This window comes from Pelodiscus sinensis, chromosome 3 (genome assembly GCF_052426305.1).
Source record: "Pelodiscus sinensis isolate ZL-2025 chromosome 3, ASM5242630v1, whole genome shotgun sequence".
NCBI lineage: Eukaryota > Metazoa > Chordata > Testudines > Trionychidae > Pelodiscus > Pelodiscus sinensis.
Window position 1 is genome coordinate 158388144 of NC_143054.1, and position 24211 is coordinate 158412354.

The following is a 24211-nucleotide window of genomic DNA, read 5'->3' on the forward strand; positions in this document are numbered from 1 at the left end:
AATCTGATTGTAAAAGTATATTTTAAAATCTGTTCTATGGTGAATGCTAACCTTGTACACAACACAAAATAACACACTCCCTGCCCTGAAGAGTTAGCATTCTAATAGGCACATAAGGATGTCCTGGGAGACCCAGGGTGGCAATATTAAAAAACAACAACACTTACTTCTTCCTCAAGTGGTGTCCCTGTGGGTGCTCCACTCAGGTCTCAGTGCATCCTCGCACTGCTGATCAGAGGTTTTTGGTGACCAGTGCCCCTCACGCTTCACCTACGCACCCAGTGTCTCGTGTTCCTGCCGTTTGCCAAGTGCACGCATGGCGCAAGCCCCCTTAGTTTCTTTTCTACCTTCCTCGGATGAAGACGGAATCAGCGCAGTGCTCTTCTTTCTGACAGGAAAAACAAAGGAATACTATAGTTAATGTAGAGTTTCTTTATAGTTTAATCAGTTAATGACAGTTTTCAACGTTTGCGATTTGAGAGAGAGGGAGAGGGAGAGAGAAGAGCGCTGCGTCGGCGGGTTTTCCTTCAACATGCCGGGTTCCCCCGGCTTTAAAAGATGCAACTGATGTTGGGACTCAATGCCTATTTCTGATGGCCATGCCTCCTGCATTAAATGCCTGGGAGAGACTCGAACAGCACATAAGTGCCCGCACTGTCAGAACGTGACAGCCAGAGCCAGAAAAGACCATGACATGTGGCTCAAAAACCTCCTCTGGGAGAAGTCCCTACAACCTCCACAGGACAAACCTGAGGAGACATGGACAGTAAAAGCCCATTGACAGGGTTGCTTCACCACCCCACAAAGGCTCAGAAGCTTTGCGGCCTTCCCCAGCATGCTCATTACCAGTGCTGCCCAGACCCTCTTGTTTCCCGGTGCTGTCAGTCTCCGGCACTGTGGAGAAGTGCAAGTCTGCACCAGACAGGAGAGCTGAGTCAGAACCTAAGCATGCCGCACCAGACGGTGCAGCTAAGGCAGCAGCACCCACAGGTACCTCTGCAGTGCCTGAACAAGTCATCCTTGGTTAGACCAAACTCAACTGCGCTCTGGCACTGCAGTATGAAAAAGCGCTGTGCCAGACATGGCATTTACAAAAATCTCCACAACTAGGCACACCACTCAGATCAGGAGCCTGCTCACCATGCTTCTCATTGGTGTCTCACGCCCAGGGGCACATTCATATTCCAGAAAGGGCTCCCCACTCTCCTACGCTGCTCTCACCAAGAACTGACTATGGCAGGGGACAGAGGAGTGGATTTTCATCATGTCGTTCCTCCCTGTTGGGATAAGTGGCTTCCTGACATTTATATAGGGATCATTTCCTACAGCAACATCCCCTGTGGCCCTACCAGACATCATTGTATCCTTCACAGGAATTTCAACCTCAGTGGCCTCCTTGGTAACCATGGAAGAGGTACCGGCCACGTTCCTCCCATGCTTAGCACATGCAGCTTCTACATTACCACAGCACATGAGGAATGCGCTCCCTGACCATATCTGTGCCTCAGTAATAACAGAATCTGGCTCCAATGACAATGATAACTTACCTCACTTGGACTCGGAGAGTTCCTCGCATGACCCCAGATCCTCTAGACCAGATGAGGCAGTTTTCCAGGTATTGCTCTCTCCACCGGCAGAAGATCTAAAACAAGTTCAAGAATTATTTAAACAGGTAGCTTAATCACATGACATTACAGTCCAAGAGGTACAAGACAAGCAATACATATTCCTGACAATACTACAACCCTTGGCATCCTCAAAAATAGCCTTACCCATTAATGAAGCTATCTTGGAGCCATCAGCGGTGCTTTGGCAAACTCCAGCCTTTATTTCCCCTCTCCCCCCACAAATCACAGGGTGGACAAAATATTTTGTCCCAGCAAAAGACATGGACTTCCTCTTTGTACATCCTCAGCTGAATTCACTGGTTGTAGACTTGGTTAATCACAAGTCTAAAAACCCACAACTTAAGTCTACACCCCGAGACAAAGAGCATAAGCAGCTGGATACCTTTGGCCGCATGGTATACTCTTCTGTCACCTTCCAGTTCTGCATATCGAATTATACAGCCCTCCTGCCTAACTATGATCATGCAAATTGCTAAACTACTAAACTACCTGCTACAGGACCTTCCTGAGAATAAGAGACCACACCTCCAGTCCATCATTAAGGAGGGTTTATATATAGCAAAAATTGACCTTCAAGCTTCAATGGATGTCGCTGACATGGTGACCAGGGCCACAGCTACAGCAATTGTTCTGTGTAGGGCCTCATGGCTGCAGTCATCAGGGGTCCTAAAAAAATTGCAATCTAAGGTGGAGGACTTCTTTGATAGAAATCACCTGTTTGCCACAAAGACAGATGAAGTTCTACATTCAATGAAAGACTCTTGTACCACACTCTTCATTCTGGGGATGTACACTCCACCTAACAAGAGACGCAAATATGCCCCCTATCAAAGGCCAAGGGACTATAGTTATTACAGACAACAGCAGAGGCTATATGACAGCTGGCCCAAGCAATGTTCCAACCGAAGGAGGATGCAGCAAAACCAGTCCTCCAACACTCAATCGACTTCTCACAAACAACAAGTTTGAACTCTTGGTCAGATGTCTGAGCGACCTCCCCATAGATCCAATGCATTCCAATGTCACTTTCCATCACTGCCTGAGACCCTTCTACCAACACTGGGCCCCAATCGCTACAGACAGTGGGTCCTGGAAATTATCAAATCAGGTTACACAATCCCCTTCACATCCATGCCCCCTACCCAACTCCCTACCCTGTCCCTCTTTAAGGACCCATCTCATGAGCCCCTATTACAAGAAGAGGTACAAAATTTACTATTGCAACCTGTTCCCACAGAATGTAGAGGAAGAGGTTTCTACTCCAACTGTTTCCTAACAGCCAAAAAAACAGGGGGGTGGAGACCAATCTTGGATCTCAGGAAACAACAAGTTCTTCTTCAAGTGGTGTCCCTGTGGGTGCTCCACTGTAGGTGTCGGGCTGGTCCCAGCGCCGCAGATCAGAGACTTGTCAGCAGTCATCCGCTGAACCCTGCATGCTCCTTGGGCACCTTGTGCTATTTGCACCATTTCTGTAGTGCACGGTTCGACTCCTGCCAGTTCCTTCTAACCATCCTCGGTTGAAGATGGAGTGAGCTCCCTCTCTCGCATCTCAGTTCCTGTCAGAAGAGAAATAGTGTAGTTAGTTTTTTCTTGTAAATAGTTCCTAATCTTAGTTAATATTTACTTACTGTTCATTCAAATGTTATTAAAAATAATAAAAATGAAGTAGTGAAGACCAGAACAAATGGCTATTATGTCCGGTTCACTGGGGTACAAGAAATGTGGCGCCTCTCGTGACCCAATGCCTGCCTCGGGACAAATACTATAGAAATGCCCCCATTGCTTGAAGCTGACCACTCGAGCATGAAGGGACTGAGAAATGAGGGTCCAAATGCTTCTGTTTGACAAGGCACTCCAGCCCTCACAAGTGGAGCTCTCTCCTCCAAGATCGGACTCTGCTACCCTTGATAAGCGGTCTTCATTGGGCGCTTGAAAAAGAAACTGTCCCTGGCTAGATCACTACCACCAACCCGAGTCAGATAAGCCAGGCACTTCTGGAACAGCTTTTACAAGCAGTTCAAACAAGGCTAAGCCTGGTCGTAGAACGTCGACACCTCAGCCTAGCCCGGCACCGAGATTACCGGAATGAGATCATGCTGCACTGACAACATCGTAGGCACTGCCAATGGCTCAGCCGGCACCAGTAGCATACCCAGCACCGACAAATTATTGCTGCAGTCGTCAGGGGTCCTAAAAGATCAGTGCCAATACACTTTGTGGCCCTGGTTAGAACCTCCCCTTCACAGCCTTCAGCTGATGTGTCGGTTCCTACCAAGGCTCAATGCAAATCGCACAGGGTTATTATTCCTTCTCCTAGCCTGGAGTCAATCACCTTTTCCCCTGGATCTGTCTCTCCCTCACCTGGGCCTCAGGAGAGGTCAGGATACTGTACCTCAAGGGAATATTACAGCCCAACAGCACATCACTCCCTTTCTCCTCCACCTATCTCCGGCTTCCTACAGGTCTAGATCACCCAGATCGCCCACATTATTGGGGTATACTTTCTACCAAAGCCACTATCAGGGCAATCATGGGACTATCTACTCTTCTAGGCACTCATCACCTATCAGTCGTTATTACGGTCAACAGTGCAGCTATAGTCATTATGACCATCACTGTCCGATATACTCAGTTTCATCACATCGGTCCTGTCCCTGCTCATCCGGCTACCACCAATCAGATATTCCACAGTGCCATGCACCATCCCTTACCCCAGTGGACACACAAGTTCAGACCTTTGCACAAATTCCAACGCAGCCTCAACTCTCTGATCTGGAGGACGGTGAACTCTCTGATCATGATCAGCAACAAGGGGTTTCTCCTGCAGATCCCTCATCATCTTCTCCTGACAATGCAGTCATTCCTGGCCACTCGTCTCCAATTGATGACCTCCGTCAGTTCAGCTCAATCCGCATCCATTTAGTGGTGGCCACAGCATTCCATGAACCTGTGGACGACTTCTCTCTCTTTACACATCTTATGGTGAAGCGATTCCTCACCGGCCTGCAGAAAACGTGCCCAAACCTGCACTCCCCCCGATGCCATCATTGGATTTGAACTTGGTTCTAGACATGCTCACAAGCCACCCTTTGAACCACTAGCCTATACATCACCACAATACCTGTCCATGAAGGTATCCTTCATAGTGACAATAACATCAGATGGATTTATAGTCAAAATTGCAGCCCTCATGGCCAACCCACCTTTCACTATCTTTACCAAAGATAAAGTTATACTCAGGCCTCACCCAAAATTCCTCCCAAAGATCATATCCGACTTCCAGCTAAATAAACCCATTTACTTACCTGCATATTTTCCTAAACCTCATACCTCCTCCAAGGAGGCCATCTTGCACACATTAGATGCGAGATGAGGGATTGCATTCTAGCTGGATAGAACTAGGGGAATCAGAAAATCGGATAGACTCTTTGTTACATGGTCTGGGCCACATATAGGAACAGCTGTCTTGGCACAACATCTATCCAAATGGATTGCCAGCTGCATATATACAGCTTATGAGCTTCATGGGAAGCCGACATCATGGATTATTAGGGCTCATTCCACGTGTGCGATAGCCACAACAGCAGCCTTCCTAAGTAACGTACCATTGGTGGACATTTGTAGAGCAGCTATATGGTCCTCCCATCACGCTTTTGCACAACGTGACATACTACAGAAAGGGCTAATACTCTCCACATCTCTGACAGATGCGGTCCTTCCTTCCTCTACATAAATGTTTTCAATGCCCACCACCATCTGGTGAGTAGTACTACTGAGTCACCTGAGTGGAGAACCCACAGGGACACCACTTGATGAAGAATAAGAAGTTACCCTGTGTAGTAACAATGGCTCTTTGAGATGTGTGTCCTTGTGGATGCTCCACTACCCCCACTTCTTGCCCTCTGCTTGGAGGCTTTAAGGGACTTCAGGTAGAAAAGGAACAGAGAGGGCTTGTGCTGTGTGAACACTTGGCAAATGGCAGGAGTGCGAGACGCTGGGTGCGCAGGTTCGGTGCGAGGGGTACTGCACACCAAAAACCTCCAATAAGAGGCACGAGGATACACCAAAACCTGAGTGGAGCACCCACAGGGACAAACATCTCAAGAACAATCATTACTGCACAGGATGAGTAACTTCTTCTTTTGTTAGTCTATAAAGTGCTTACCAGACCATTTGTTGTTTTTTTCTGTAACAAACAAACTCAGCTACCCCCTGAAGTTTCTTCTTTCTGTGGGCATTATATTAGAAGTGAGTCTTTAGGAAGGGCTTTTTGGAGGTAAACTAAAATATGTAAACTGAATATCAATTAGAAGTGTACGCGACTAGTTGAGTAGTGGACTACACATATGTTTATTGGGTAGTCGAGTCACTACTTGACTAGTCACTTCCCCCCCTTGCTGCCTCCATCAGAGGCAGTAAGCGGGGAGCAGGAGCTGGTGCTGGAGGGAGCTGGATTAAAAGGTGGTTCCCTCAAGCACCATCTCTGCGGGGGTAAGGTGGGAGGCAGGGCAGGGCAGGCAGAGGTGCAGCATGGGACTCGGTGTGAGCCGGGAATCAGCTGACTCCTGGCTCACACTGGGTCCCAGGCTGAGCCTCTGCCTTTTAAATGGAATAAGAGCTTCCCGTTTCTTACTCAATTTAAAAGTCAGAGCTGCAGTGGGGTTAGCTCCCAGCCCTAGCCCCGGGAGCTAGCCACTCTGCGGCTCTGCAGTTTCCCCCCTTATTGACTAATTGAGTAGTTGATGGAAATTCCATCAACTATTCAATTAATTGATTAAACACAATTTAACATCCCTAATATGAATATACCAAACTGAATTTATGTAAGAAAGTATAGGTCCTGTGTTTTTTAGTAGAAGTTCAACTTATCTATTTTGACAACTACTTTTTTGAAACTTTAATTTACAAAAGTTGCCCGTAGACATCTTAACTGTTTTTAACAGAAAAAATGTAATTAGACCTACCTTTTGTCAAAATGAAATTTGTAACTATTTCTTATATTAAATCTACAGATTGTGACTCTTCTGTCTGTTCTTAGTAGTTCAATGGCACAAGTTGAATCATATAGCAGAAACTTTATGCGTTACTGTGCCATAGTGGATGATGTGAAAACCATGAATATGGAAATCTTAGCACTACCAAGGGAATTATCACCACATGATTTCAGAAGCATCTTAAATAAGTATACAGATAATATAAAAGAGATTATATCCATGACAGTTGAAAAACGCATTCATATGATTAAGGTCAGAAGTGTTAACTATCAGATGGACTGCCTGCCATTTTTTGAAACCTTGATTAATATGATACGTTCATCTTTGTATGCAATCGTTGAGGCAAGGAACTTACATCTCTTAGAAGTAAGTGACTTGATCATTTTTATTTCACACACATCTAATGTTAATAAATGAAAATGTTATAGAATATTGTATGGTATTATTCCACATATTTATTAATCCACAACCTAATGAAATCAAATAACTGCTTACTTGCTATGATGTCATAAAAAGATTATGTAATCAAAATTGCTATTTTTATACTTTCAAAGGGAAACCATAAATTATGGTTCTTTTAAAAAGTTACTCTAACTATGTTATAAAGGTTTCAACATATTTTATTTCTCTGTTTACCACAGCAGATTTTCTGACTTCCCAAGAACATTTATTTTCTAGTTCCACATCCATCCATCCATTGGATCAGTTGCCTTTTATTATCCTAACATCTGCCCTGGAAACTAAGTTCTGTATAGTGAGATACATATTGGACTTGCACTCTTCACACTTACCACTCTAGGAAGCTATACTTGGGGCATATATGTCATCTTCAAAATTGTTTCTTATAAAATATGCTTCCAATGCTTCTTCAAGTGGTTGTCCACATGTACTCCATTTATGTTGTGCAGCACGAGGCAAATATCTTTGAATAGGAGTTGCCTCAGGTGTGCAGAGTTTTAGGCATAAATTATGGGGTGGGCAAAATTGCTCTTAAGTTCCTTGTTGCCACCTGTAGCCGTAAATGGAACATCTATAGTATGTTTGCTCATTGTACAACTTAATTCTCATAGTTAGCTGTAGTTAGTTATGTAGTTAGTTTCATTCTTTCTCACCCCCCAAAAACTTTTAGCTTGATTGTCAAGTCCATGTGCTGCCTCTTTGTACCAGACCCTTGGGGATGGGGGAGTCCAAGACCCTGGGGTTTAAGATCTGGTCTCCTTGTGAGGAAACCATTTCTATCAACAATAGACAGTGTAAAAGCCTCATCTTCTTTGAGTAGTGTCCCCATGGGTGCTCCCCTGTAGGTGTTGGGTCGTGCCCAGAGCCACAGATCAGAGTTCTCACAAGCAGTGGTCAACCAGACTGCACGTGCACGGCACGTGCCTCACACTGTTTGCGCTTTTTGATCTCTCACATGGTTGCAGACGGAGCAAGACCGTTGTCCTCAATGACTCTAGTCAGAGAAGGAATTTTGCTTTACATTTGTTTTCTATACATAGTTCAGTTAGTTTTTTATTGTTAGTCATAGTATAGTTCTAGTTACTTCGTTATATATATAAAAAAAAACAGGTTTTTCCATGTTAAATGTTCTTTAAAAAAAAAGAGAAGAGAACACAAGAAAAGTAAGTTAGAGTCTGGTTATCCACTATCAAGACAGCTGCAACTAGCTTCTTAACCATTCTGGGTTTGCCTGGTTTTAAAAAGTGTGTCACATGCCAGTATCCAGTGGCCATGCAGACTGTATCAAATGTCTGGGTAAATCTCATGTGCCTCAAAAATACACACACTGCGCAGAACTTACAGTGAGAGCGTGGTGTGATAAAGAAATGAGGCTCAGGATGTTCTTAGTTGATAAAGCCCTGGAGCCCTCCGATTCAGATTCTCAGAGAAAAGAGAAATGGAGAGCTTCTCCTACAGCTGCTCCCGCTCCTAAGAGAACTTCACTAGCCTGCTTTCTACCACCGGCCTCCACAAGTAGAATAAGTACTGAGGAGAAGCCGGGGACATCTGACACTGAGAAATCGCAGCTTTAAATGGCCTCAGAGCCAAAAACTCAGCACAGAACATCTGTGGCACTGGTAGCTATGGCACTGGCAAGACAATCGGCACCACGGGCTGCAATACCGTCTTCATCATTAACTTCGGGACTACACGTAACAACCCAGTCAGCACCGGGTCAATCCGCGCAGACATTGGCACTGACCCATGCAATACAAAAAGTGGCATTGACTATGGAGCAGACATCGGCACTGACTCAACTGATGCAGACACTGGCAACAACGCATTCAGCACTGATATTGACACATGTCTTGGAACTTTCGGCATCAGAAGAGGCTGGTAGCCCCCTGGCACCAAAGAAGACAACTCATAAATCTCACAGAGCACAGGATCTGAACCCGAAACCACTTACTTTTTCACCTGCTCCTCACCTTCACTTTATTCACCGCTGATGTAAACAATCAATCTCTCTCATGTGACACAACAGTCATACACTTCCTTATCACCTCCTCCATCTTCAAGAGGTTCTTTTAGATCACTCCATTCTCCCACTCCTTCTCCTCATACTTACCATCTTGAACGTGGATTGAGTACTGGTTCACTATGATACCACTCTCCTGATAGACTGGAGTACCGACACCATAGCCATTCACACCACTACAGCTACTCCTCACATTGGTCACCGGGGGTATGTCTACACTGCCACCCTAGTTCGACCTAGGGTGGCTAATGTAGGCATTCGAAGTTGCAAATGAAGCCCGGGATTTAAATATCCCAGGCTTCATTTGCAACTTCGAATGCCTACATTAGCCACCCTTGTTCGAACTAGGGTGGCAGTGTAGACATACCCCATGATATTACCACTGAAGACATGGGTACCATCCATCCTGCTGCCAGGAGCACCTGCCCATACGAGCATACTCACCTTCTCTTGCACCACATGGACCGGAGCTTATAATGTCCTGTTTGAAACCCCAACCAGTACACCAGTATTCTGAACCCAAAGAGGGACAGATTTCTGAGACGGAGGAACAACAGCCAGACATGCTGCCAACAAACCAATCCTCCTCATCTCCAGATGAGGCAGTTATCCCCAGTGACCAATCGCCATCAGACAACCTCAAACAATTTCAGGAGCTTTTTAAAAGGGTGGCTGCCAACCAAATCCTACAGGTCACTGAGGTCCAAGAGAAACACCATTGCATTTTTAAAAATCTCCAGCCCTATCAGCATTCAAAAATAGCCATACCTGTAGATGAGGCTATTATGGAGGCTGCTGGCAAGATATGGCAGACCCCAGCATCAATAACCCCAATGAACAAACAGGCAGATAAAAAGCATTTTGACCCCCCAAAGATGCAGAATTTCTCTTCTCCAAATTCTTGCTTCCGCAATATAAAAATAATTTGGCAGATAAGGAGAGCAAATGCCTTGACATCTTCGGTCAAAAGATGTACTCCTAATCCTCCCTGCTCCTTAGAATAGCTAATTATGCAGCATTACTCCTCCACGGGGGTCCCCCCATTATATATTTTTCCTCCAACACCACTTGTTTCCAGGGTTCTTGAGAAGATCAACAGAGATGGCACAACAGTGATTCTCATAGCCCCATTTTGAGCACGACAGACTTGGTTCCCATAACTTTATCGGATGTCTCCTCAGTCATTTTAGCACATTCCTATGCATTCCAATGTCCTAATCCAGAACAAGGGTACTATAATTCATCCTCAACCCCATACGTTACAGTTGACAACCTGGCTCATAATTGGTTCCAAGAAGACAAACTCCAATGTTCAGATAACGTAAGAAATGTTTTATTGCATAGTAGAAAGCCACTCAATCTGCTTACCTTCAAAAGCGGTACAGATTTTTATCATAGGGTGTGTCTAAACTACATGCCTCCGTCGACGGAGGCATGTAGATTAGCCAGATCGGCAGAGGGAAATGAAGCCGCGATTAAAATAATCGCGGCTTAATTTAAATTTAAATGGCTGCCCCGCTCTGCCGATCAGCTGTTTGTCGGCAGATCGGGGCAGTCTGGATGCGACGCGCCGACAACCACCTCAAAGAACTCACTTCACCAGGTGAGTAACCTTCCCTTGGAAAGAACCATAATCCTCATTACTTAGTACCAGAACCTTGGAACTGAGCATATCCTGGCACTTGGACTTTTCCTAAGCATCAGGTTATATACCACCACAAATACCCTGGTCAGCATCACCCTTACTCAGTGGCAAGGAGGTATTCAGTTTCTTGTTCTCTCTGGCCTGCTGCTACACTATAAGGGTTCTTCTGAATTCCATTGAGACAATCCTTGATCTTACTATGTCCCTCCCAGGGCAATCTCACTACCAGAATCCTCCTCACCAATGGTGGTATTGGAAACTTTGGGTGACTTAAATATTGCAGCCATCCAGTATCTCTCAGAAAGAGTCCACCAGACAATTTCCTACAGCCTCACTGTCAGAGACACCAATCTGGGGAGGAGAAACCTTTTGCACAAAAGAAAGAAGGACTCAAAGGGGAAGCTTCTCTTCCAGCAAACTTCTCTCCATCTCTACCAGATGTGGCTGAAATGCACTCCCCTCACTAGATTTTAAGAGAGCTGACAACAATACCATGTTCTTCTCAAAGAGGCAGACTTTTTATTTCAACATCCAGAACCCAACTCAATCATAGTGGATGTGGTTTATGAATGAGACAAGCAACATCATGCCAAGCTGACTTCATATACTCAGGATTGGAAAAGACTAGAACTCTTTGCATGGAAGGCAAATACATCTGGAACATTGTAGTTTACAGTCATGAACTACCAAGCTGACATGGCCAAATATGATTTTATTTAATTATGGGAAACTCAGTACATTTCTGGAACATTTTCTAGAAACACAAAAGGAATTGTTTCCCGCCATTATCAGACAGGGTCAGCTAGTAGCAAAAATGGTGTTACAGATGGCACTGGCTCCAATTAATATAAGGCTCTTGGCAATAGCTTTCCTGGTTGCCCTAAGAGCTACAGACAATGGTGAAAGGTTTGCTGTTTGAAGGACCAAAGCTCTTTGCACTCTTCTCTCCACATCTTGAAATATTCCCAGGCTACATTACAGATGCCTAGGAATCTACTATGTGAGACAGAAGGGAAGATATAGCTCTCAGCCACATCACGGGTCATAACCTCCTTAATACCCACTCTCAGGGCTATTATGGCTGTCATGTAAGAGGCCCAGAGTTCAGAAGTAGTCAGCATCTCAACCAGTGACCTCTCAGACAGCTTCTTCTAAGCGCTTTTGATGGGTTGGTTGAGGGTTTGTGCAACTATACCTTACAACATGAGCTGCCATATACACTATCACCCTCCTTCAGAAATCATCTGGCCCTCTTTCACAGCACTTGGGAGATCATCTGACAGATTGGTCTTGGAGATTATTTCAAAGGATTACACCATTCAGTTCACAATCCTCATCTATCTCCACCCCCTATTGAGGGATGCTTCTGATGAAAACCTGTTTCACTAGGAAACAGATCATCTCTTATTTTCAGGGGCCACAGAACCAGTCCCAGTACAACTTATGGGCAAGGGGGCTTTACTCCCATTTTTTCCCTTTGTAAAGCAAAGGAAGGTTGGGGGGGGCCAATTTTTTATCTAAACACATTAAACAAATATGTGAAGGTACAAAAGTTCTAGATGATTGTGCTAGGAGCCATTATTCAAGCTCTAGAGCAAGGATATTAGTTCTCAGCCTATAAGTCCATGTCTTGATATGACCGTCATACAGGAGATTCCTACGGTTTATCTTTGGGCAGGACCATTATCAGTATAGGATGCTCCCTTTTTGCTATTCATTTACACATAGGATATTCCCCAAAGTTCTCTCCATCATAGGGTGCACCTGTAAATATTGGGCCTTGTGATCTATCCATACTTAGTCAATTGCCTCCTCAGTCTCCCTCATTTCAGAATGCTATACAAACAACCTAGATGACCATTTGCACAGATGAGTCTACAGCTCCATTTACAGAAATAAACATTGACCTCATTACAATGACTGGAGTTTATCATTGCCGGCCTTGATGCATTGCAGCAAGAGCATTCCTCCCACTATGTAGACTCACCACCCTTTTAAGTCTCATAGTATGTCTACACTACAAAGTTAATTCGAACTAACAGATGTTAGTTCGAATTAACTTTGATAAACGCTACACATGCAAACCGCTAGTTCAAACTTAATTCAAACTAGCGGAGCGCTTAATTCGAACTAGGTAAACCTCATTTTACGAGGACTAACGCCTAGTTCGAATTAGCTAGTTCGAATTAAGGGCTGTGTAGCCACTTAATTCAAACTAGTGGGAGGCTAGCCCTCCCCAGCTTTCCCTGGTGGCCACTCTGGGCACCACCAGGGAAACTCTTCTGCCCCCCTCCCGGCCCCGGAGCCCTTAAAGGGGCACGGGCTGGCTACGGTGCCCGTGCCAGGTGCAAGCCTGCCAGCACCCAGCCAGCAGACCCTGCACCTGGCACGGCTCGAGCCAGCCACCCGCTGCCACCCAGCCCTCCGCCTCTTCCCGGGACCAGGCTGGCGGCTCCCGGGAGCCTGCCCAGGTCCGCAAGAGGCGGGCGCCCGCCTGGTCTAGTGCGGAGACCGTGGACCTCATCCACAACCTCCACACTAGGCACAGGAAAGTGGCCGTCTAGGGCAGGATAGCTGCCAGCCTGGCCACCCGGGAGCAGGTGTGCATGAAAATCAAGGTGGTCCACTGAGACCCCTGACCCTGAGCCCTGAGCCCTGAGCTTAGAATGGCCATACTGGGTCAGACCAAAGGTCCATCTAGCCCAGTAGCCTATCTGTCAACAGCGGCCAACACTAGGGACCCTGGAGGGGATGGACCGAAGACAATGACCAAGCCATTTGTCTCGTGCCATCCATCTCCAGCCTTCCACAAACAGAGGCCAGGGACACCAATTCTACCCCCCGGCTAATACCACTTCATGGACCCAACCTCCATGACTTTATCTCACTTCTCTTTAAACTCTGTTCTAGTTGTAGCCTTCACAGCCTCCTGCAGCAAGGAGTTCCACAGGTTGACTATTCGCTTTGTGCAGAACAACTTTCTGTTATTAGTTTGAAGCCTGCTACCCATTCATTACATTTGGTGTCCTCTAGTACTTCTATTATGGGAACTAATGAAGAACTTTTCTTTATGCACCCTCTCCACACCACTCATGCTTTTATAGACCTCTATCATATCCCCCCTCAGTCTCCTCTTTTCTAAGCTGAAAAGTCCCAGTCTCTTTAGCCTCTCTTCATATGGGACCTGTTCCAAACCCCTGATCATTTTAGTTGCCCTCCCCTCTCCCACCCTCTCTCTTCCCCTCTCCCACCTCCTTTTCCCAGTCTCCCAGAGTTTTGTTCAATAAAGAGAGTTTCTATTTTTGAACACACGTGTCCTTTATTTTGTACATCAGGAAGGGGGCCTAGGGAGGGGTAAGTGGAAGGAGGTGAGGGAGGAATGGGGTACGAGCCCCCAATGGGGAGGACTGGGGTGGCTCTGCAGGCTTCTCAGGGTGGAAGCTCTCCTGAAGCCCCTTGATTGACCCCCTCCCCCTTCCCGTATGGCAGCCTGTGGAAAGCGCAGCCAGGTTGATGGCCGAGTGCTGTGATGTGCCGAGTGTGGGCACTCAGGGCACTCCAAGCCAGGACTGCTTTGCAAGTGGGGAACCCCTGAGAACTGTCTGTCTGGGGTGGGGGTCGGGTCCCTTTAAGCACAGCCCTCAGCTAGCCTGAGGCAGCAGCTCCATGCTCTAATTCCTAATCTGATGCCCTGCCGGCACTGCTTCCAGCCATCCTTAACCTCAGTTCAGAGTCCACTCAGTGTGGACATGCTAGTTCGAATTAGCAAAACGCTAATTCGAACTAATTTTTTAGTCTAGATGCACTAGTTCGAATTAGCTTAGTTCGAATTAACTAATTCGAATTAAGTTAGTTCGAATTAGCGCTGTAGTGCAGACATACCCATAGCGACAGGATAGGCCAGCCCTCAAACATTGATCAGAAACTGCCTTTAGTTTCTAGGTCACATGGTAGCATGCACCTTCGACACCCCAAACACCAGAATATTCATTAGGGCTCTGTCTACACTGGCATCCCTTCCAGAAAAGGGATGCTAATGTAGCACGTTGGAATAGGCAAATCTAGACATTATTCTCCGGAAAATAACGCCTTTTCCAGAGGATTTCTTATTCTTGAAAGTAGGAATAAGAAATCCCCCAGAAAAGGCTTTATTTTCGGGACAATAACATCTAGACTGGCACTTTTCTCCGGCTTTTCCCCAAGCCGGAAAAAAGCGGCAGCCATGTTAATGCAAATGCCGTGGGGGATATTTAAATCCCCCACGGATTTGCCTATTCCAAAGTCTACATTAGCATCCCTTTTCCGGAAAGGGGTGCCAATGTAGACACAGCTTAGGTGTTTTCAAATGTAATAAGGGTCGTGACCTAATGCCTCTGTGTGGGATCCGTACACAGTGTACAAGGTCAATTGCTACTTTCGTTGCATTCCTTAAAGATTTCCCTATCTCAGAAATCTGCAGAGCAGTGACTTGGATCCCTGTCTACACTTTTGCAGAACATTAGAAGATTACTGGAGATTCAGCTTTTGGCAACATCTTTGGCTCCTCAGTACTTTCTGTAATAACAAACACCACTCTGAAGTCCTCACCCTCCATGGGGGATACTGCTATGAAGTCACCTATAGTGGAGAACCAAAGAAGAAGAGGAAGTTAACACGTATAGTAATAATAGTTCTGGGTATGTCTACACTACCCCGCTAGTTCGAACTAGCGGGGTAATGTATGCATACCGAACTTGCTAATGAAGCCCGGGATTTGAATTTCCCGGGCTTCATTAGCATAAAGCCGGCGCCGCCATTTTTAAAAGCCGGCTAGTGCGAACCCCGTGCCGCGCGGCTACACGCGGCACGGGCTAGATAGTTCGAACTAGCTAGCTATTCCGAACTATCTGTACACCTCGTTCCACTATACGTTCCACGAGGCGTACAGATAGTTCGGAATAGCTAGCTAGTTCGAACTATCTAGCCCGTGCCGCGTGTAGCCGCGCGGCACGGGGTTCGCACTAGCCGGCTTTTAAAAATGGCGGCGCCGGCTTTATGCTAATGAAGCCCGGGAAATTCAAATCCCGGGCTTCATTAGCAAGTTCGGTATGCATACATTACCCCGCTAGTTCGAACTAGCGGGGTAGTGTAGACATACACTCTTTTAGATGTTTGCCCCATGGATACTCCACAACCTGCCCTTCTCCCCTCTACTTTGAAATTCTCTATAACAGGCTCTGCAGTAGAGAAGGAACTGAGGGGTTTTTACCTGTGCACTGCTAGATAACCTTGAGGCAGCCTACAAGGGAGAGTGGGCTCCTGTGCTGGCTGATGGACTCTGTTGCTGAAGTTCTCCAATCAGTAGTGCAGGGATGCAAGTATACCTACAGCTGAGCACCATTGTTACTGTAGGAGGTGGATAATTTCATCTTTGTACTACCTGTCTATGAAGACTTGCCTTTTATAGTGGTATTACCTGTATATACTTCACAAGGACAAAGTGACTGAGACGTCACACATTGTTTTTAATTAATGTGGTTTGTGATTTGCCTCTGAATCAGATGAATCATCTACCTCTTTTCTTCCCTGAGTCTTCCATTACTCAGTGGGATGCCAAAATTAATACCTTTGCTATTTTCAGGTATTTCTATTTATAGAGCTATTCATGGAATCTTGACTACTTCTTGCATTTGCCGACATAGCAAACTTATGTCTGGGAAAGGTCTAGGCTGGATGTTAGGGAAAACTATTTTACTAGGAGGGTGGTGAAGCACTGGAATGGGTTACGCTAAGGAGGTGGTAGAATTTCCATCCCTACAAGTTTTTAAGTCCCGGCTGGGGTGATTTAATTAGGGTTGGTCCTGCTTTGAGCAGGGGGTTGGATTTGATGACCTCCCGAAGTCACTTCCAACCCTATGATTCTATGCTTAAAGACTGTCAAAATGAATCTTGGACTACATTAGTGCTATAAGTTTGTCTGTGTCAGAGCTGCTTGAGAAAGTTGAAGCTCATTTAATCAGAGCCCAGTCTGCCTCTGCTGCATCTATTTTACATGTAAAGTTTCAGAGATTTGTAAACTCATACCTGGAGTTTAGTTTATACCTTCATGCATCATGATTCCTTGGAAAGGGGCTCTAGAGGTGTAATAGAACTTTCCTGTAATCATCTAGAATTCTGAGCATCCAACTCAGGACATAAGTTATTCTTGTGAGTCAGTAGAAGTGGAGTACATGTGGACATTCACTGAGAGGAAAGGGCAGTCAGTTACTTACCCTATAATAAGAAGTAACTTGTTGTTTGATATGGTTTCTCTGCCTCTGTTCTACACTTTACCCTCTTTCCCCACTATTGAAGAGTTCTTGCTAATTTGGAGATTCTATTAGTGAAAAAAACTGGGGAGTGATTATGGATGCCATACACTTTAAGCCTTTGGCTATGGAGCATTGCAGAGAGTGTAGGGTGTAGCTGCAGTCTCCAAAGGATACTATTGTTGAAAAGACTCTGGTCTTTTATGCATGGAGTCTGTGCACAGCATAAGTAGAATACCTGGTTACAACACATCTCAAATAACTAGTTACCAGCAGCGTAAATAACTGCTCTTTTTAGTGGCAATATTTTATAAAAAGAAGTGTCTAGTGATAGAGTAGGTCACTTTACACTGTTGAAAAAGTACAAGAGTCTTAGGCTACATTTACACTATGAGCAAGGGCTGGGATTCCCAGATTGTGAATACATGCTTGCATTAACTCTCATCTGCACTATCACACTCAAAATGGTGTGTCTGTAGTAGTATGGGCTATGGCAGCAATGGCCTAGACTTGCTACAGTTTCTGTGCTACAGTCTGTATACTACTATACTGAGTATGCTAGCTCAGATAAGAGCATATGTGAGCTGGCAATCAGACCCATAAACAAGGCTTTTGTGTGAATAAAAATACATTCCTTTATCTCCATCTCTCTCACTTCATTTTGTTTTTTTAACTGCATTGTTTCTAACATCTTTCTGATAATTTTGATAAAACAGATAAAAATATAACAATAGAAATAATTTAAAAGTGTGTTTGTTTGTGATATTATTGAACAACAAAATGACTGTTTCATTTCATTTAGGTTATCCATTCAGCCCTCAGAAAACTGGACAAAGATCTCACAACAGTGGAAGAATTTATTGAGCACTTGACTTTCCTGAGCCAAATTTCTTCAGAGTTGCCAATGCTAGAGACTCAATATAACACACTTTCTCAATTGTATTCTATTGCAAGAACCTATGGCTTTTTTATTCCTGTTGAACAATTTGCCATATATCAGACCCTTACGCGCAGTCTGCATGATCTCAAATCAAGTATCTTTATTAGTGAAAAAGGAAAAAATGACAATATTATAAAATTTAGTGCAGATTTGGATGGCTATTTTGGCAACCTGCAATTTGAACTTAGGAAATTTAAGAACAAAGTAAGTTACTTGTCTGTTAAGAAAACACTTTTTTTGTCTTTAGAGGTTTAGTCCAATGGTTTTCAAACTTTTTTCTTCTCATGACCTGATTAAAGGCTTGTGACCCAAGATCATTTGACTAAAGTCTGTGTTCTGGGGTGGGGCTGAGGATGAGGGCTTCAGCTTTGGGGGTCGGACAGGGCTGGGGCAGGAGGGGTTACCTCAAGTGGCTCCCAGTCAGTGATGCAGTGGCCTACTAAGGCAGGCTTCCTGTCACTCCTAGCATTGCAGACCATACTGTCCTCCTGAAGCAGCTAGCAGCAGGTTCTAGCCAATGGGCGGGTGGAGCTAATGCTCAGGGCAGGAGCAGTAAACAGACCCTGTGTGCTCTTTTGGCCCCCTCTCCTCCCCCCAGCAGCCGGCCTGATGCTGGCCACTTCTGGGGCACAGCTCAGTCTGTGATGCCAGGAGAAGCAGGAAGCCTGCCTTATCTCCCCCACTGATCACCCTGCAACAACAATACCCAGTGCCTGATGTTCTGTGACCCAGTACTAGATCATGACCCATGGTTTGAAAACCACTGGTCTAGTCTAATGGATTGAAAATGAATTTAAGAATGAGGAGCTCAAGCATTCTGATCCTAATGATCATTCTGTCTCATATTGTGGCCTTGGGCAAATTCCCTGGAGTATATCTACGCTTGCACCCTCTTGCAAATGAAGACATTCGAAATTACAAATGAAGTTGGGATATAAATATCCTGCTCTTTATTTGCATATTCACATTGTGGAGCTATTTCAAAATAGCGCTATTTCAAAATAATAGATGCGGTGTAGTAGCAGTTATTTCGAGAGAAAACCCTTCTCTCGAAATAACCCGTATTCTTCATACAATGAGGTTTACCAGTTATTTTGAGAGAAGGGTTTTCTCTCGAAATAACCACATCTTAACAGTGTATGTTATTTTGAAATAGAGCTATTTTGAAATAGCACCACAACGCGAATATGCAAATGAAGAGCGGGATATTTAAATCCAAGCATCATTTGCAATTTTGAACATCTTCATTTGCATCCCTCTCTCGAAAGAGGGTGCAAGTGTAGACATACCCTTGGATACACATAGCTATAATGCTATGTGCTATATACTTAGTATATGCTTAATTACCACTTACTGCAATACAAATAAAGTATCACCCAGAGGCCAGATTGTGCTATGTGCTGGATAAACAACAAAACTGTTCTTGACCAAAAGAACATATACAATCTGTATTTAAGACAGACTACATGGTACAACAGTTAGTGGCAGAGCAAGGTGACAATGAAATGATGGTTATCAGAATGTTAAACTGTCATAGCACATTAGTTGCCTAAGTATAGTCAAATATGTTGTGGGAGTCGAAGCATAAGTGGATATTACTGCACATTAAGTGGAGTTTTAATGTCTTTAAGTGCTTTGTGGGTTCAGGTTGCACTTAAAATGTGCTTAAAGTCAAGCGCATACTTAAGTGTTTTGCTGAATTGGGGTCAAAATATTATAGATTATATAGAGATATAATTAATGTATTCAGTTATTGTCACCAGCTTCATTTTTGGAAAATGGAGCCCTCTCCTGAAAAATAAACAAGTTAATTAATATTCAGTATGTAGATGTACACCATACAAGCACTTAAAGTGATAATGAAGTTTGCACAAGAAATGCTAGTTCAAATTTGTATATATAATCAAATTTACTCAAATGTTTACTTTCTGAGCACTACATACTGGTTGAATTGCCACTGCAGCTGTGTCTAGACTGGCATGATTTTCTGGAAATGCTTTTAACGGAAAAATTTTCCGTTAAAAGCATTTTCGGAACAGAGCGTCTAGATTGACACGGACGCTTTTCCGCAAAAGCACTTTTTGCGGAAAAGCATCCGTGCCAATCTAGACGCGCTTTTCCGCAAAAAAGCCCCGATCGCCATTTTTGCGATCGGGGCTTTTTTGCAGAAAACAAATCTGAGCTGTCTACACTGGCCCTTTTGCTCAAAAGTTTTGCGCAAAAGGACTTTTTCCCAAATGGGAGCAGCATAGTATTTCCGCAAGAACACTGACAATCTTACATGAGATTGTCAGTGCTTTTGTGGAAATTCAAGCAGACAGTGTAGACAGCTAGCAAGCTTTTCCGCAAAAGCGGCTGATTTTCTGGAAAAACTGGCCAGTCTAGACACAGCCTGCAAGTGAAATACTCATACCCAAAAAGTCATTAATAATGGTGAATGGAATCCCAGAGAGGTGCTACTGAGATTGCTCAATTAGGACAAGCTGCTAAGAATGGGGCAGACAGTCTCCCAAATTGTTGGTTATTTTAATACATCTGGTCCCCATAACTCAATCTGTTCATAAGTCGGATTACATTCACTTAAGTTCGGCCGCGCTGTTCGTAAGTGAAGATTTCATTCATAACTCGGGGACCGGCTGTATAGGAGGTTGGTCGTAAAGACTAACGGTCGTAAGTCGATGCGTTCATAACTCGGGGACCGGCTGTACTTAGATTCGCCAAGCTAGAAAAACAGTTTCTACAATACCTTCCTGGTTACCCAGAAACAAAAACACAGTTCCCTTGAAGCAGGGGTGGGCAATAATTTTTTTCCGGGGGCCACTTCAGGAAGTGGCGGGGCCTCAAATGGAAGAAGCCGGGCTGGGGTACTTCCATGTTCCCCACCCCAGACCATAATTGGTCTGGGGGTGGGGGAGAATCTATGCCCACACGCCCTCCCAGGTGCCCATGCCCCTGGCTGCAAGAAGTCCTCCCATGATCCCCTGCTCTCAGGCCAATCAGGGCCTGGGGATGGTGGAGCTCGTGAAGTCTTCTCCCACACTGCCAGGAGTGTGCAGCACGTCTAAGTGGTGCATGCTCCTCACAGGGCGGGGACAAGGTGGAGGAAACTTCGCATGCTCCTCTGCCCCCAGGGCCTGAGTGGCCTGTGGGCAGGGGAGTGCGTGAAGCCTCCACCAACCTTGTCAGGAATGCATGGTACTTTTAAGCCCACATGCTTCTTGCAGGGTGGAGACAGAGCAGAGGAAACTTTTCACACTCCCCCACCCCCAGGTACTGATTGGCCTGGGGGTGGGAGAGTGCATGAAGGTTCCTCCAGCCCCGTCAGGAGTGCCTGGCACTTCCAAGCGCCACGTGCTCCTGGAAGGGTGAAGGAAACTTTCGCATGCTCATTCCGACCCCAGGCCCTAATTGGCCTTGGGGCAGGGGAGCGGCAAGGCCTCCGCAGGCTGGATTCATCCGCTTGGTGGGCCGGATCCTGCCCGTGGAGGCCCTTTTGCCCACCCCTTCCTTAAAGCATCACATCTTTAAGCTTTCATCTTGACAACGAAGTCAAATATGATTACTAAAAGTCTCTTTCATCATATAAAAAATTCTACAAGTCCTAAAGGTTCAGACACATTACCCATCAGGTCAATGACTCTCATACAAATACATGCTTTACAGCCCATTTTTATTAACTTAACTAAAATGTATTAGAAAAGAGAGTGAGTATTGGTTAAAACATCATTACACATACACATATGAGCAGAGTTCTTATACCAGTTACATAGTACAGTGAGCTCTAGAGATGCAAAGAGTTCTTTCAGAATTAGTTTATAGTGGGGATGGGCAATAAAACAGCAGTGGTTCACCATAGGTAGCCCCTGCTGGGTCACTGTCATATTGACCTACACCTACTCAGGTACTGGTGCCCACAGCTCCCACTAGATGGGAACTACGATGTATGATCAATTGGAGCTATGATCCCCTGTACCTGTGGAGGCTCATGTAAATATGGTGGTGTGGGGGCCTGCCAGGATCTACCTGGGGAGACTGGATCCTGCCCATGGGTTATATAGAGTCCAGTGGCCAATATCAGTGATACAAAGGAGATTGAAGACCTCAGTCTTGTGACTCAGATGTCCTCTGATGAAGCTTAAGCAGAGCTGAGATGACAGGATCAGGGCTGCAAAGTTCTTTTTATAGTTGTCCAGCAGCCTCTTGACAGCATGCAGTCCTTGGGTGAATAATAGGCAGTTACTGTAGTTTTGAAATAGACCTTCTATGCCCAAAGCATCACTGGTAATTAGCTTCCTAGATTAATATAAGACAGCTGCCCCCTCTAGCTATTTACAAGTCATTCACTATATATTTCAAAGATAAATTAGGCAAGTGATATTATTACATTGATAGTTCATCTAAATGTTAGCATATTTTGATCTCTGAATTAACAGAATGCAGCCATAATAAAAATAATTTTAAGACTTGTATATACCTCTTTCTTCTTCTGGTAAGTGTAGATTTTTGTTAAATTGCATGTGCATGCAGCAGAATAGACAATAACAACGCAGTGAAAGGTTAGAAATTCATAAAGAATTGAGAATTTTTTCAAATATTTAACTATGCACATATTTTAAAAGTTATATATGGATACTGTAATTAATTGCTTACTAATAGTAGGTTCCAGATCTAGACATTCTTAGAACACATTTTGACATTTTTTGTTACATAGGTAAGAAATCCAATTCTTCTGCTTAGCAAAACATTGCTTAAGACAGCTAAAGAGATGATCCAAAGTCTTGTGGAAGAAGCTGCAGTTATTTCTAACAAATCCAGAAGTTATGCAAAATACCAGGATCTCTTTGACAGTTCCATTGCTGACATGAGATCACTTTCATTGGAAAAGATGCCGCAGACGAGTCAAGTTGGAGATTCAAGTTCTCAAAGACTGAATAAAGAGCTCTCTGAAGTTGAAAGTGAATTAGCTTTACTAAAACTCTTGTGGGACTCACTGGAGGAATGGGGGAAGCTTTCTCATAAATGGAAATATACATTTTTTGAGAACCTTGATGTAGATTTAATACAAAAGAATGTTAGCAGACTTATGCAGATAGCACAGATGCTAGAAAAAGGTAAAACTATTAAGATCACTAGTTTGAGACTTATAGCCATTCATCAGTGTATTGAGGGAAACAAAATATTTAGAAACTATGGGCTAGATCCTCAGCTGGTTAAATTAGAATAATTCCAGTTACTAGGTATTCACTGATTTTCATCACTGTTTTCTTATTCTACAAAATAAAAGTGTGAGATGCAAAGATGTTGCTTTGGTGGTGTGTTCATAGACGCTTTGAAACTTAAAGAAACTGTCTTTTTCCTCTTCTTCTGAAGGGGCTAATTGTGTATGGGCTTGTTCAAATTATAGAATGTGAAAATACTGATGTCCAAATTATTCAAAAAGCCATTTGAATAAAATTAGTATTGTATTTTAATATGTTCTTGTAAATGATGGCAATGAGAGCAAATTGATATGATAATGCAGCACAGATAGCAGGATGTTAAAGAAAACTTTGTTAAAGAACTTTGTTAAAGAAAAAATTGTTACATATACTTATATATATGTAGTATCTGCTTACACAAACTGAAATGAAAGTCTGATATACTTCAAACATTTTATATTTTCCAAGGTTTACCAGAAAATAATATTGTAATAGATCTGAAGCAGTCACTGATGGATTTTAAAGAAGGCTTATCTGTGATTGTGTCTTTAAGAAGTCCTTGTCTTCAACCAAGGCATTGGGAAGCTATACAAGATATTATTGGAAAATCCATTTCTTGGGATAAAAAGTTGACTCTGGATGAAGTTCTGCAACTCAATGTAAATTTATATTGCATTATTTATTTCTGACTCAGGAACTGATTTAATATTTGTGTGTTGTAAAATGTGGATATAATTAATTACAATTTTTATATCTTAAGCAGCTGAATTTTATTAAAGTTTTACAGTTAGTTTTTAAGTACATAATCCAGTCTACTATTACTGCTCCACTTCTGGAACTTTAATAGGGACACTGTTAGAAGGCAGCATTTTATCCCGCAAGCACGGCAGGCGGAAGAGCCAGAGAGGGCAGTACAGGACCAGGAAGAGAACTGGCAGCATGTAACTTCTAGAAGGGGAAAAAGGTCAGCACGGGAATCCCCCAATGCTATAGAGGTAAGTAATCGCTTTCAGGATCTCTCCGCAGGCTCTGCAGTGGTG

The 24211-nt window shown here is 44.1% G+C and overlaps 1 protein-coding gene across 1 annotated transcript in view; it reads left to right on the plus strand.

The window, feature by feature from the left end:
• The window catches only part of DNAH14 (dynein axonemal heavy chain 14), a 605515-nt gene that overhangs the window by 171003 nt on the left and 410301 nt on the right, over positions 1–24211 (plus strand). Inside the window, exons 18-21 of the mRNA XM_075925276.2 lie at positions 6641–6988; positions 17836–18177; positions 22685–23084; positions 23640–23830. Of these exons, the coding sequence (XP_075781391.2) occupies positions 6641–6988; positions 17836–18177; positions 22685–23084; positions 23640–23830 (1281 nt within the window). The remainder of the gene's footprint in view (positions 1–6640; positions 6989–17835; positions 18178–22684; positions 23085–23639; positions 23831–24211) is intronic.